Below are 14363 nucleotides of genomic sequence, written 5' to 3' on the forward strand. Positions count from 1 at the left end.
GCCTCCGCACTTTTTATTTTCCCCTGGTATTTCTGTTCCTGACATAGCTGACACTGAGACCCACTGGAATTTCTTTATTATTACTTATCGTTTGTATTACAATAGTGCCTAGAGGTGTCGTCTGCCCCAAGTAAAACTGGGGGAGGTTGTGCTAGGCATTGTGCACATGCATAGTGAGACATGTCTCCTGTCCTATTACAGCCTAAATAGGCAAAACTAACAAAGCCTGGGAAAGGAAACAAAGACACAGAAAGAATCCAAGTTCACACACCAGTCTGGGAATTGAAAGCAGTTCTTGTGACGCCAGTCCAATACCCTAACCACTAGAGCACACTGCCTCTTCAGTTCTCGCTAGAGAACCTTTTCTCCCACTGTTTCTAGGTCCTGGAGAACTTGGTCAGCAGTACTGGAATTCCTAGCTACTTAGGAAACAAACCTAAAAACTTGAGATGGACCCAGAATTGGGCCTTGCCATCCCCAATTTATGGGAAGTTCAGATCTGGATACAAATGGTACTGGTCTGATTTTGACAGGCATTCCCAATGGGCAAGTGCAAACCAGGGATTTACTTATGTGCATCTAACAGTGCATGTGCAAAGTGAGCAGACATTTGTGTTGCCTACTATGTTACAAAACTGAATCTGAAAACCTCCTCCTCTCTTGGCCCTGGTCTACACTATCTCATTGCACCTGGTCTACACTACAAGTTTAGGTCGAATTTAGCAGCGTTAGATTGATTTAACCCTACACCCATCCACACGACAAAGCCATTTTTGTTGACTTAAAGGACTCTTAAAATCGACTTCTGTATTCCTCCCCGACGAGGGGATTAGTGTTGAAATTGACCCTGTTGGGTCGAATTTGGGGTAGTGTGGATGCAATTCGACGGTATTGGCCTCCGGGAGCTATCCCAGAGTGCTCCATTGTGACCACTCTGGACAGCACTCTCAACTCAGATGCACTGGCTGGGTAGACAGGAAAAGGCCACAAACTTTTGAATGAGCTCCAGCATGGACCGAACGGGAGGTTCTGCATCTTATCGCTGTATGGGGAGACGAATCCGTGCTATCCGAATTCAATTCCAAAAGACAAAATGCTGGAGTATTTGAAAAAATCTCCTAGGGCATGAAGGACAGCGGTTATAACAGGGACCCGCAGCAGTGCTGCGTGAAACTTGAGGAGCTCAGGCAAGCCTACCAAAGAACCAGAGAGGCAAATGGCTGCTCTGGGTCAGAGCCCCAGACATGCCACTTCTATGATGAGCTGCATGCCATTCTAGGGGGTGCCCCTATAACTACCCCACCCCTGTGCTTCCCTCCTCCCCCACCCCTCCCAGGCTACCTTGGCAGTTATCCCCCCATTTGGGTGATGAATTAATAAAGAATGCATGAATTTGAAACAACAATGACTTTATTGCCTCTGCAAGCGGAGATCAAAGGCGGGAGATCAAAGGGGTGGTTGGCTTACAGGGAAGTAGAGTGAACCAAGGGGGCGGGTTTTCATTAAGGAGAAACAAACAGAACTTTCACACCATAGCCTGGCCAGTCGTAAAACCAGTTTTCAAAGCTTCTCTGATGCACAACGTGCACTGCTGTGCTCTTCTAACCACCCTGGTGTCTGGCTGCGCATAATCAGCAGCCAGGTGATTTGCCTCCAGGGCCGCCCGGGGGGAGGGGGGGCAAGTGGGGCAATTTGCCCCAGGCCCCATGCCCTGCTGGGGCCCCCACGAGAATATAGTATTCTATAGTATTGCAACTTTTTTTTATGGAAGGGGCCCCCAAAATTGCTTTGCCCCAGGCCCCCTGAATCCTCTGGGCAGCCCTGTTTGCCTCAACCTCCCACCCCACCATAAACATCTCCCCCTTACTCTCACAGATATTGTGGAGCACACAGCAAGCAGTAATAACAATGGGAATATTGGTTTTGCTGAGGTCTAACCAAGTCAGTAAACTGTGCCAGCGAGCTTTTAAACATCCAAAGGCACATTCTACCACCATTATGCACTTGCTCAGCCTATAGTTGAACTGCTCCTTCAGTTCTTCAGGCTGTTCAGGCTTCATGAGCCATGGGAGCAAGGGGTAGGCTGGGGTAGGTGCAACCACACACTGCTGCTGACTGGGAGAGCAGCCTGAGGCAGAAGCCTCCAGCTGGCATGATATTCCAGGCAGGACTGAATCTCCACTAGACAAAACATAAAGAATAGAATGAGTCAGTCCCATTTTTGTCCAGGCGCCCCCGACTGACATCACCGAGGCCGGCCAGGAGCACCCACAGGACAATGACAACGGTTAGCAGTTGTATTGCACCGTCTGCCATCTGCAAGGCAAGGCAAAGGGATGCTGCTGTGTAGCACTGCAGTACCGCATCTGCCAGCAGCACCCAAGAGACATACGGTGACAATGAGCTGAGTGGGCTCCATGCTTGCCGTGGTATGTCGTCTGCATGAGTAATCCAGGAAACGATTTTTTGCTGTTGCTTTCATGGAGGGAGGCCTGATGACATGTACCCAGAATCACCTGCGACAATGTTTTTGCCCCATCAGGCATTAGGAGCTCAACCCAGAATTCCAATGGGCGTCAGAGACTGCGGGAACTGTGGGATAGTTACCACAATGCAAAGCTCTGAAAGTCGATAATAGCCTCGGTACTGTGGATGCACACCACCGACTTAATGCGCTTAATGGGGACACACAGAATCGACTGTATCAAATTGATTTCTAAAAAATTGACTTCTATTAAATTGACCTAATTTCATAGTGTAAACATATCCTTGGTCTTGTCTCTAACAGAAGCTTACTTTGGAACTAAATTTAGTCTCTTCTTTGACTAAGTGGTAGCCCAGATAATATTAGTTATGTAGCAAAAACCAGGCACGTGCTTCTATCATATGAGAAAAATGATAGTCGGTGTCCTCCAAGCATTCATTATCCTCCACTACCATGAGGTTAATAATAATGTTGTTAGTAGGGCATTGAACCATGCAATTATGAGCTTGAGTTAATATTTGCCTCTTCATCAGACTTAGTGATAACTACTGCCCCCAGCATCTAGGAACTGGGTTGGTTAACCCTATAAGCAGGTGCTCATATCACAAAAATCACCACTACATTTGGCACAAATTGCCAACTTTATTGTCATTAGAGAGGTCTGGTGATTGAGCTGTTTTGCCCTTGGAAATGAGCAAAATGGTATAAGAAAAATGTCTGCTGCAGCTGCTAGGCCTGGACCTGGATAAATATTAGAATCCGCAATGAGAGCTATATGCCACTTTTCCATAGCCCTACCATTCATTTCCATGTTATAAATAAATTCATGTACTATACTTGCAAAGATCTATCCTTCTCAGATGTCCTAGTACACCTGGTGAGGTTATTTACACCAGTGCAGCATGTGTATGAAATGCTGCTGTTCCGATTGGGTAGTGTTTTCTAGCCTCTTTACACTGGTGCTAATGATTTCACAAGGTGCAGGATAGTGGAGAATTGGGCCCTCTACTCGGTGCAGAACTGTAGATAGCTTCCTAGAGAGTTTATCATACCTGTTATAGAAGAGTTCCAGACTCTTGGTGAATGATGACATCGTGTCCTGCCTAGACCTGAACAATTGTTTTCAGTTCAATAATATATTTGCCCCAAAAATGACCTGAAATGAAATTTCTTTCTGTTTAAAAATCAGCTGATTCCCCCTCCCCCTACAGGTTTTTGGTTTGGCCATCAAACCAAAACTTAAATTATTTGCTCAGCTCTAGTCCTGATACTTCCCAGATTTGGTTGGGGAAGAGACAGTAGCTGAAGATGAACCCTCATCTTTACTCTCAGATCAATGAAGTTAAAACAATAAGTGTCAAGTGCTGTTTGGGGTTTGGATTTTGCCATTATTCACTGTACTTTATGCTAATACTTTTTTTTTTAATGCTGCTCTAATAACTAGCTGCCAAGAATTGTATCTCCACCCTGCCTTCATCTGCATTAATCTCCATCCCTCATTCTTTTAGTGTTGTTTGTGTTTAATATGCTAACATAGAACATATTTTGAATTATTGTAATAACTGTGATATCTGTTGAAGCCATAACTCAGGAAAGTGCAGTTTTTAGAACTAACAGCAAGGCTCAGAGGTTGAATCACAGCTTTTGTGTTCCAGCTCAGACCATGTTTTGTCCTTCGTGATTCACAAAGGACGAGGCTATGTCTGTTGACCATTGGCTGTTTAAATACTGAGAATCTGTCCCATCAAGCAAGAGAACTATTTTGAGCAAGTGACAAATATGTAAGCGTATCTGGGTATGCAATGTGTCTGATGCAAATCAAGGAAGGACTGCACAGGTAAGAGAGCAGAGGGCATGTTTTACTGGAAGGCAGACGCAGAAGTACTACTAATAAATATGAAATAATTGGCTTGAATATGCCCTATTTCATCATTAAAGAGGAAAGGTGCAGTATAAGGATAAGATTCTGTAAACAAGGACTGTGTACACATCAGGCCACCAGGCGGTGCATTTTGGCCTTCTCTTTGTAGATGACACCAGACTCTGTCATAACTGTGTTATGGAACTATGATATAGCCATGTAAAGATCAAGGAACTGATCTTGTTTCCATACTGAGAGTCATGAAGTAGGAAAGTCAGGAGAAAGTATCACAGTTGGGATCCTTCTCCTATGAAGGGTTTGCAGGAAAACCACTGACTTAATTAGATGCTTTATAAAGTGATCTGAGAGGCCTAACAAATGAAAAGTTCTACATTAAAGCATTTTATATTTCAGTGTATCCATAATAACTTCAGTTTCATGGGACATTGCAGCTTTCTACCTACAATTTCAGATCAAAATCTTTCAACTGTCTATAAACTCCACTATGTTACCATCTCCTAATCCAGAAATTTTTCATCAGCTGCATAAGTAGGAATGTCCCTCTCCTGTTCATGGAAGCCAAAAGAAATATATTTTTTGGAAAGTTATGTTTTAGAGCAAATTGATTTGCTGACTTGTTCTAAAAAATGATGTGCCAAAAAAAGACTATTTTTGTTGACAAAGTCTTAGAAATTTCCCCTTCTTAATTTCCAGCTGAGATATGACACTGTCCATCAATTATTTTTGCTGGCTGTGGCCTCAGTTATAAAGGGTATTGTGATGTGCTGCATTCATTCAGCTGTTACTGATTTTGGGGATGCTCATTATGGAGCGAGCGTCTCTTTATAGCTATCTTATTGTACACGCAGCACCTTGCAAAGAGTCTTTGAGCATCTCTGGACCCCAAAAGTTACTAGCTTGGGCAGCTTGTTCCAGGGAATGCTGCAATAACCACTATGAAGTAAGAACTGGTAGATGTAAGTGGTAATGGAGAGGTAACTCAGACATTCCTTTTTATTTTGGACAGAAAACTTTATGCAGCAACAGGCCAAATCAGAGAGAGCAATATTAAGCCTTATAATCTGTGCGAAGATTCTCAAAAGAATAAACATCCAAGATTACTGTGATTTAACTCAAACAAAAACACATGGTACAATTGAATTAACGCTTAGAACACCTGAGTGCCCCAATTTTCTCCCCACTCCTCAGCTGCCAAGCCCATCTACAATCCACCATGGCCCCCTCCACAAGTTTCCAAACTCACCTTCCAGAAGGTGCCCATCTCATCTTTATACACCTTGCCCCACTTCAGGATTAAAATTCTCCTGCTACTCCCAGAAAAGTGCCCTAAACACATCTCCCTGGTGCTGAAATTTCCCTGATGCACCTTACTCCTGTGGGGATGTACCAGACTTGATTCACCTCCCAGCTGCCAGACAGTCCCCATTGCTCATCTGGGATCAAAATCTTCTGTAATGTTAACATAATTTTCAAAGCAACCAATTGTAACCTCATAAACCTATGATTAAGGCATCAGCTGGGCCCAACTGCAGCAGCTCAACTCTTTAAAAAAAAAATCCTTAGTAGGAGAAGATAGCGGGGAGGGAAATACAGGAAATGTTTTGTGGTAGGTTGATTTTCAAAGAGTTGAATTTTATGTCAGTGGGTCGTTAAGGGTAACATGAGGTGTCACAAGATGTCCATATCAAACTTGTTTCTTAGCCTACACATCAGATAGATCCCACTGGCTGAAGCAATTATCAGGTTGAGTGGTGTGCTCTTTAAACTAAACATCATCTGTAGCACAGGCTTTTCTCCAAGACAGAACTCTACCATGCATTCCTGTTGTGTTCTGACTGCCAAACAAGTCACTCCCACACCTCACTATATTGCTTGGAACTGTATTATTCATTGTCCTTGAACTTCCTGCTGTCGCACTAGACTGCAGTGTACTGAAGAAGTGCAACGTGGCATTTAATAAGTGAACCATATGTGAGGTGCAACATGGCAGTTAATAACTGGACCACACCTGTGATGCATTATCCCCATTAGTAACTGAATGATACTAGGGGTGCGACATGGCATTCTGCCTATGATTAGCTCTGTGTTACTAGACTTTTTTTTCCTGATCTCTGAATGACCTGGTATTTATGGGAGTAAGCCAGACAATGACTATTATTATTATTACATTATTATTATTTATTATTACATTTTTCTGTGGTTTGATTTCCTGTCTTGTAATTACAGTATGTACCCCCTATCCTGATATAATGCGACCCGATATAACACGAATTCGGATATAACGTGGTAAAGCAGCGCTCCAGGGGGACGGGGCTGCACACTCCAGCAGATCAAAGAAAGTTCGATATAACGCGGTTTCACCTATAACGCGGTAAGATTTTTTGGATCCCAAGGACAGCGTTATGTAAATATTAGGCTGTTGTGCAGTGTGTAGTTGATGTAGTCCGTCTGCTTTAGAGATAGCTACATTTTAGTAGTGAGTGTGGGTGTAGTTTGTGAAGTATTTGGATCGCTTTGCAATGAGAGGTGCTAGATACATAAGCTATCAATATGAGGGTTCATACTACTGTTGAAGATGGTCCAAAAACAGAACTTTGGATCTCAATCCTAGAGAGAGGTAGCAGGGGTGGTTAGATTTGAATCTCTGGATACAAATCTATCATTATGGTTTGGTGAAGATTGGCTTCCAGTCCAGCAGAGAGTATTGTCCTGGTCAGATGTGACTGACATTTCATGAGAACTTTCCCTCGGCAACAACCACCTCCTAACAGAGAGACTAAGTTAACAGATGGTACTAGGAGAAAGAAGACAGGAAAGAAAAAACTTGACATGCATGAGTAAAGTCAGGAGAGAACTAAACATCAACTGACTCCTTGCTGACTGGAATTTTGTTAATTTCACACTATGATGGGGTTAAGTGCTATATAAATTTCTAAACAAACACACACATGCACTGAAATGCAGCTGCCTCTGAGATTAGAACATAGGAGCTCTTTGGCAGTCCACAAATATATCAGTTTAGAACAAGCTGTGAAGAATACTTTGTTCAAATGATAAGAACACTGAGTTCTAGAAAGAAATTGTGATAAAATTCAAGTCCTCTGTGCCTGAATAGTAGTTTATGCCTAATAGGGTTGGGAGAAGACTTTGGACAGAAATGCAAGCATGCCCCAGCTTGTGGCATCAGAGTCTGCTAAATGTGAATTGGAAATTAAAATGCAAAGCTCCCACCTTCTATGCTGTACTGACAGATGCATAACTACACTGGGGTGTGGCACTACAAAATCATAACATGGAGTTGCAGCATTTTGACACATGTCATCCTTCCACACTACACACTTTTCAGTAGTTGACCCAGAAGTTGCTCTTGAAACGTATTCCTGGAGTATGGAGGGAGAGTTGGAGGGATAGATGAAGGCTGAGTTTGGGTTTTCCACGCTCCCCAAACTTTGTGGTCATTAGCAGAAAATAAACTTCCTTGGATTTGCCCAGCTCCCGAGTCATGTTCTTGGCTTTTCTACTGACTCGCTTATTTCCTGTCTTACCGGAGTTTTATGAAGCTTAATTAATACTTAAAATTATTTTGTAATTGTAATGCCTTGAGATCCTTGGATGCCACATGACATTTAAATGTAATTCCAATGTGATTCTGACAAGAATTTTGCTTTGCAAATTGTGCTGTAGCTTCGAGCTAGGGTGTGAGAACTGCGGTAATGTAAAAGAACTAATATTCCTGTTTCCTCATCTAAAGCCATAGTCTTCCTTTATAAATGCTATGGAACCTCAAAAGCACATGCGAGACGTCTGTATGCAGGATCTTTGAAGTAGGCCATGTTCCAAGCTCTTGTTGCCTGACCCTGTTAACAGTTAATAATCATTGTATTGATGGCTAGTTGATCAAAAGGTCATAAGGTTCTTGTTCTAAATCAGGCTACACAGAATTAAAATCAATATCTTGTTGTAAGCCTCAGGGTGGATGACAAGGAGGCTCACACTGAGGGAAAAGTAAAGCCTTACAGATTGTTATTAAAATTAATAAAGCCAGAAGAGCTTCAAGCCCCATGAAAAAAAGATAAGAGTAATATAGTACTGGGGATTGCCGTGGTATTGTTCTTTGCATAAGCTCTTAGATTTTCATACTCCCCTCCACCTTCCTTGATTACCTAGTGGTGAGAGACAAAGGACCAGTCCTGTCTCTGGCATGACAATGAGTCCAATGTGTGGGGAGTGAGTTTTGTGCTGTTTAAAGTTTATACATGTGTCAAAGGGGACTTTGCTGAATTTGTACTATTGGGGTAAATTTGTAACTATCGAGGTGTATGGAGAATATGTTGCAAACACAATTACTGCTGCCTTGCAATTTCTAGAAGTGGGAAAGGTCCCACACTTCATCAAAGATGAGCAATTGTTAAACTGGTATTGTCTGAAATGTTTTCAAGGGCATGTGAAGGAGCGATCCACACGTTTGGACTCGTGCCAACACTTATCATTAGGAGCAATGCAACGGATGGGATCTGTAACACCACAGATGTTTTGCTAAAGATTAAGCAATGGCATGGTCCTTGTAAAGTCTTCTGGCATGAGTCCAAACACTCACTCCCCCCTTAGATTTTGGGGAACTAAGGGTAGCTTGCTCGATGGCAGCAGCTGGAATTTAACAGTAAAAGGTCACCACAAGGAACATGGAAGTGATCAGCGCAAGATCCATTTGAGCAAGGGGTGACAGGTATACTTAGTGCCCCAGAATCTAAGGGGTGACAGTCACACTATTTCTCTATGCCAAAGGTCACAGGCCTACTATACTTATGCTAATTTATACTAATTTGCTTAAACTAAGGTCTTACAGGATATGGGCCTGTAGGTTTCTTACGTTACAGCTAGATATAATGCAGGCTAAGGCAGCCCTATGGGCTACAGAGCTACACTCTCAAAGAGATGAACAGATTGTGGATTTCACTCCACCTGTGTACAAAACCGAACAGGGATTTTTTGGGAGATGAGGGCAAAATCTGAAACTGAAGCTCCCAATCCTTCAAAAAACAAATGACCTCTAAGGGGAAGTCCAGGAATCTGTTATGATGGAGGGGCGGCTAGGCCAAATTTGAGTGGTGTTGTGACCCTATGCACCAGTTTCAACACCACTCGGTTTCAGGCCCTCTCGAACAGGCATTGGGGAAAACTGCCCCTTTTGTCCCCAATAGGAGGCTTTTCCTGTATAAACCTAATGGTTGTGATGGTCAAGCTTGACAGTGAGAGAAAGCAATCACCTCTGCACTTTTTGTTCTTGGGCCAATTTCAGGCAAAGCCTTTTTACGAATATGAAGTGCTGATTTGTTTATATAGCAAGAAAATGATCCATGGTGCAGTCTCACCTTTATTCTTTATAAGGATGTTTATCTTGCAAAAAGGGTTTTTCATAGGCTTCCCCTGAACGGTGATGAAAAGATGTGGCCATTTGTACATTTGAAAAGGGGCATTATCTTCCAAGCTGGGGAAGGAAGGGTTAAGTAATTTTGAAACAACCCAGGCAAAACTGACCTCAGCTTGTTGATTTACAGTGGCATCTATTTGTTTCTAAACAAGCTGTACATAAACTGCTAGCCATTGTATTGTTCTGTGGACAGACAAAGCCACTACATGGCTAGAAAAGAACTGATTTTTTTCTAGTTAGTCTGAAGGTCTTGTTTATTGAATAACTAGGGAGACATTCAAGTTTGAGAACGTCTATTCCCTGCTTACAGTAATTCTTAATTTCTGATTGTTTAGCTGACGTTTATTCTCCAAAGTAACTTTCCTAACGTACTTAGCTAGTCTGCTACTGCATAACTGTCTAGCATCATGCTGAGTTAAAAAGAAACCAATTTTAAAATCTACTATGAAAACAGATTGAATGAGCATTTGTAATATTGTGGTCACATTGCCTGCATTGTAAGAATGCTTTAAGGGGAATGAGCAAAAGCAAGAATCTTTACACTCTTTCATTTCTAATTGGATGCTTCATAGTCTTTTACAAATACCGGGTCTTAGGGGAGAGTTCAGGGCCACCCGGGGGCGGGGGGGGGGGGCAAATTGGGCAATTTGCCCCAGGCCCTGGGCCCCTCAGGGGCCCCCACATGAATATAGTATTATATAGTATTGCAACTTTTTTTTTATAGATGGGGCCCCCGAAATTTCTTTGCCCCAGGCCCCCTGAATCCTCTGGGCAGCCCTGGGAAAGTTAAAACAGACTTCAATAAATCCCCATAATCTAACGGCCAAAGCAGGATGTCAGTTTTATTTAAAGACCAGTTTAATGCAGAACTGTCTAGAGCAGCTCTGCTTTCTGAAAACAAGACATACTTTGGTCATCCTCGGTTTATATTAGTCCTTGTTAAATGCATAAATTGAGTCTCCGGACCCACTTTGTATATTTACATTCCAAATGTTTCCCAGCCATTTCTACTTTCTAACTCAGACAGAAAAAGACACTTAGTCATACAGTGTTCAAGCATTATAGATATTTCAGACAGCATGAAAAATGGCATTTTACTTAGATCTGAGGAATTTTGTGTGTACTGTATCTCAGAGAAAATGAAATGCAACAGGAGAAGCAACTAGAGATCACCTGTGCCTACAGGTTATAGGTACAGCAATTACAATAATTTTTAAGAAACTTTATTATGAAAACTAAATAGCTGGTGAGCTAGTGAAAAAGCAAACTTTTACAAACAAATCCTAACTGCTCTGCAAGATTATATTTACACAGCATGTGTCTGATTTTACTTTAGCTTGGAGAGAACTGATAGATTTATTTATCTTGCTGTCCTCATTGTAATTCAGAGTGAGTACTGTAATACTTTTTAGATCTCACTAAGGGTAACAATACAGCTGAAAGCCTAACCTAGAGTATATTCATCCCTCTGTGTAGCAAAATCCAATGAGCTTAACTTTATCTAAGAAGCTAGCTGACAACTCTTCAGAGCATCACAACACACAAAAGAAAGTACTCACCAGTCATCAGCGTGTAATAATTTGGATAGGAAAGGCTGGGAAAGTCTGGGGTCATGTAATCCACTTTCACTCCCCTGTCCACAATCTCTTTAAAGCCTGGCAGAGACTCCAGTTCATTGTCATTGATGTAATCATAACGAAAGCCATCGATCAGAAACACTAAAAGCTTTCGACGGGCAAAGGATGAGCTTGCCATAGTGAGAACAAGGAGGAAAGAAAGGGCCATGTGCTTTGCCATGTTGATAGAACTCTCGCCAGAACACTGTCACTGCTGCCTGTCCCTTTGCAATGACTCTGGGTGAGGTGGAGCTGCTTTCAGAGGCTGGACCTTACACTGCTCTCCTCACTTGGCCGGTTTGACTTGCAGGGTTTAAAGGTACAGCACCATTTATTAAAACTGCTTCGCTTGCAAGATTACAGGTTAATTGCTAAAGTATGATTAATTTTGCTTCCAAGTGTATAGTGTGTGTGGAAGAGAGAGCTTGTTGCTTTTGTGTTCAAGAAATGTACTGAGCAATGGAAAAACACTGTGTACAAGAAATTGGAGGCTAAGATGAAATTCCAGTGTGTGCTTGTTAACATTGCCTTCTGGCCTAACAAAAGAAAACAGTAGGAATAATGTAGCATTTGGTTTCCAGTTTCTACAAGTCTATTTCAGCATAAAACTCCATGTTCCACTCGGTTAGCTGTGTCTGTAAAAACCACTGCAATAATGCAAACAACTTTAAAAAAAATAACCACGTTTTTAAGTAGAAAAACTCTAATGGAGGTTAATAATCTCTTTTTGAGTATTTTTAAATGATCTCCAGAGACACAGAGGTGTAATTTATTTTCTTGCTATGGCTTTTGGTAGAAAACTGGACTAAGATTATCATTAAAAAAATCCATCTCGTTATTTATTTGTATTACCATAGAATCAAGGCACCCCAGTCATGGGCCAGGACCCCATTGTGCTAGGTGCTGTCCAAGCAGAAAAAAATGACAATCTCTGCTCCAAGTCTAAGAACCCACTTGTGCTGTGGTGTTGTAATATTAGACAATCTATTATTCATACAGCCCTTTTGTAAACGAGCAAGTTTTCTGTGTTCTATAACATTGTAAAATATCAGAGTGATTCACAAATTCACACATGAAAAAAATGTGTTAAAATTTTACCCATAAACAACAACCCAGCTTCCTCCTGCCCATCCATTGCCTGAAAATCTATAATCTTGCACAAAAGGACTGATCTCCTTTGAACCTCTGCTGCTACGCCTCTCCAATTCTCATCTTCTGTGCAGTGGCACCTAACTCTAACAGTCCCCTGGTTTGCCTAGTGCGTACTTGCCTGATAAGAGATCCACACCCATTTCTGTGGCATCTGAGTGCAGCACAAATTTAAATACAGCAGAGTCAGATTGTGGAACTTTGTTATGCTGTATTCTCTACCTTTTCCCCCTTTAACCCTGTCATAACTATAAAGGGAAGGGTAACAACCCTCCTGTGTACAATTCTATAAAATCCCTCCTGGTCAGAGACACCAAAATCCTTTTACCTGTAAAAAGTTAAGAAGCTCAGGTAACCTGGCTGACACCTGATCCAAAAGACCAATAAAGGGACAAGATACTTTCAAATCTTGGGTGGGGGGAGGCTTTTGTTTTGTGCTCTTTGTTTTGGTGTTGTTCGCTCTTGGGACTAAGAGGGACCGGACATCAATCCATGTTCTCCAAATCTTTCTGCACAAATCTCTCAGATTTCAAACTTGTAAGTAACAGCCAGGCAAGGCTTGTTAGTTTTATCTTTGTTTTCTCAACTTGTAAATGTTTCTTTGCTAGAAGGAGGTTTATTCCCGTTTTGCTGTAACTTTGAACCTAAGGCTAGAGCGGGTTCCTCTGGGCTCTTTGAATCTGATTATCCTGTAAAGTTATTTTCCATTCTGATTTTACAGAGATGATTTTTACCTTTTTCTTTAATTAAAATTCTCCTTTTAAGAACCTGATTGATTTTTCATTGTTTTAAGATCCAAGGGTTTTGGATCTGTGTTCACCAGGACTAATTGGTGAGGGTATACTCTCAAGCCTACCCAGGAAAAGGGGTGTAAGGACTTGGGGGGGAGGAATTAGTCTCAAATCTGCCCAGGAAAGGGGGGGATTAGGGACTTGAGAAATATTTGGGGAAAGGCAGAGTTCCAAGTGGCTCTCCCCTAAGATTTGAAACACGCTTGGTGGTGGCAGCTTACTGTTAACTTAAGCTGGTAAATAAGCTTAGGGGGTCTTTCATGCAGGTCCCCACATCTGTACCCTAAAGTTCAGAGTGGGGAAGGAACCTTGACAAACCCTATGAGTGTGTGCTTGGGTATAACTTGTTTTGTCCACCAGCTACGTGTAGTTATTGGGGGGAGCAGAGAGGAACTAGCAGAGAGAGCTGAATCCTGCCTATAGTTGTGTTAGACCCAGAGCTCAAAGGCTTAGGCCTGGTCTACATGCAAGGCAACTTATGTCAACCTAGTTGTGCATGTGTCTACACTTAAATTTGTCTCCCACTGAGGTAAGTGCCCCGTTACACTGACATAGTAACACCACCTCCCTGAGAGGCATAGAGTCATGGTCAATATACTTAGGTTGAGAGAGTAGACACCACGACAGTTATGCTGACCCTAATTGTCCTTCAGCAGCTGTCCCATAATGCCCCACACTAATGACTCTGGTCACCATTATGAACTCCACTGCCCAGGGGTCACAGACACTGGAAGCTCCCCTTCCCTTTAAAGCCCTGCACATTTTTGAAATTCCTTTTCCTGATGTCCTGGCTTAGTGAGCACACCTACCAGCTCTCCATTCTTGAGTGTGACTGACCAGCTGATCGTAATGGCTACACACTCCAGATGCGCTCCTGCCTGTGCCTGGAGTAGACAGGAGCTATTGGATCTCCTGAGTCCTGGGCCTGCAGGGAGAAAAGGCTGTGCAGGCACAGCTCCAAGCCAGCCATAGAAACATCAGTGTCTATGAGCAGATAGCATGGAGGATA

General features: G+C 42.4%; 1 protein-coding gene across 1 annotated transcript in view; it reads right to left on the minus strand.

Annotated features, from left to right (window-relative positions):
• ENPP6 (ectonucleotide pyrophosphatase/phosphodiesterase 6) overlaps positions 1-11665 on the minus strand; it is a 49809-nt gene extending 38144 nt beyond the window's left edge. The window contains exon 1 of the mRNA XM_039542109.1: positions 11358-11665. Coding sequence (XP_039398043.1) covers positions 11358-11595 — 238 coding nt within the window. The 5' untranslated portion in view covers positions 11596-11665. The remainder of the gene's footprint in view (positions 1-11357) is intronic.
• Between the last annotated feature and the right edge of the window lie 2698 nt (positions 11666-14363).

This window comes from Mauremys reevesii, linkage group 5 (assembly GCF_016161935.1).
Source record: "Mauremys reevesii isolate NIE-2019 linkage group 5, ASM1616193v1, whole genome shotgun sequence".
Taxonomy (NCBI): Eukaryota; Metazoa; Chordata; order Testudines; family Geoemydidae; genus Mauremys; species Mauremys reevesii.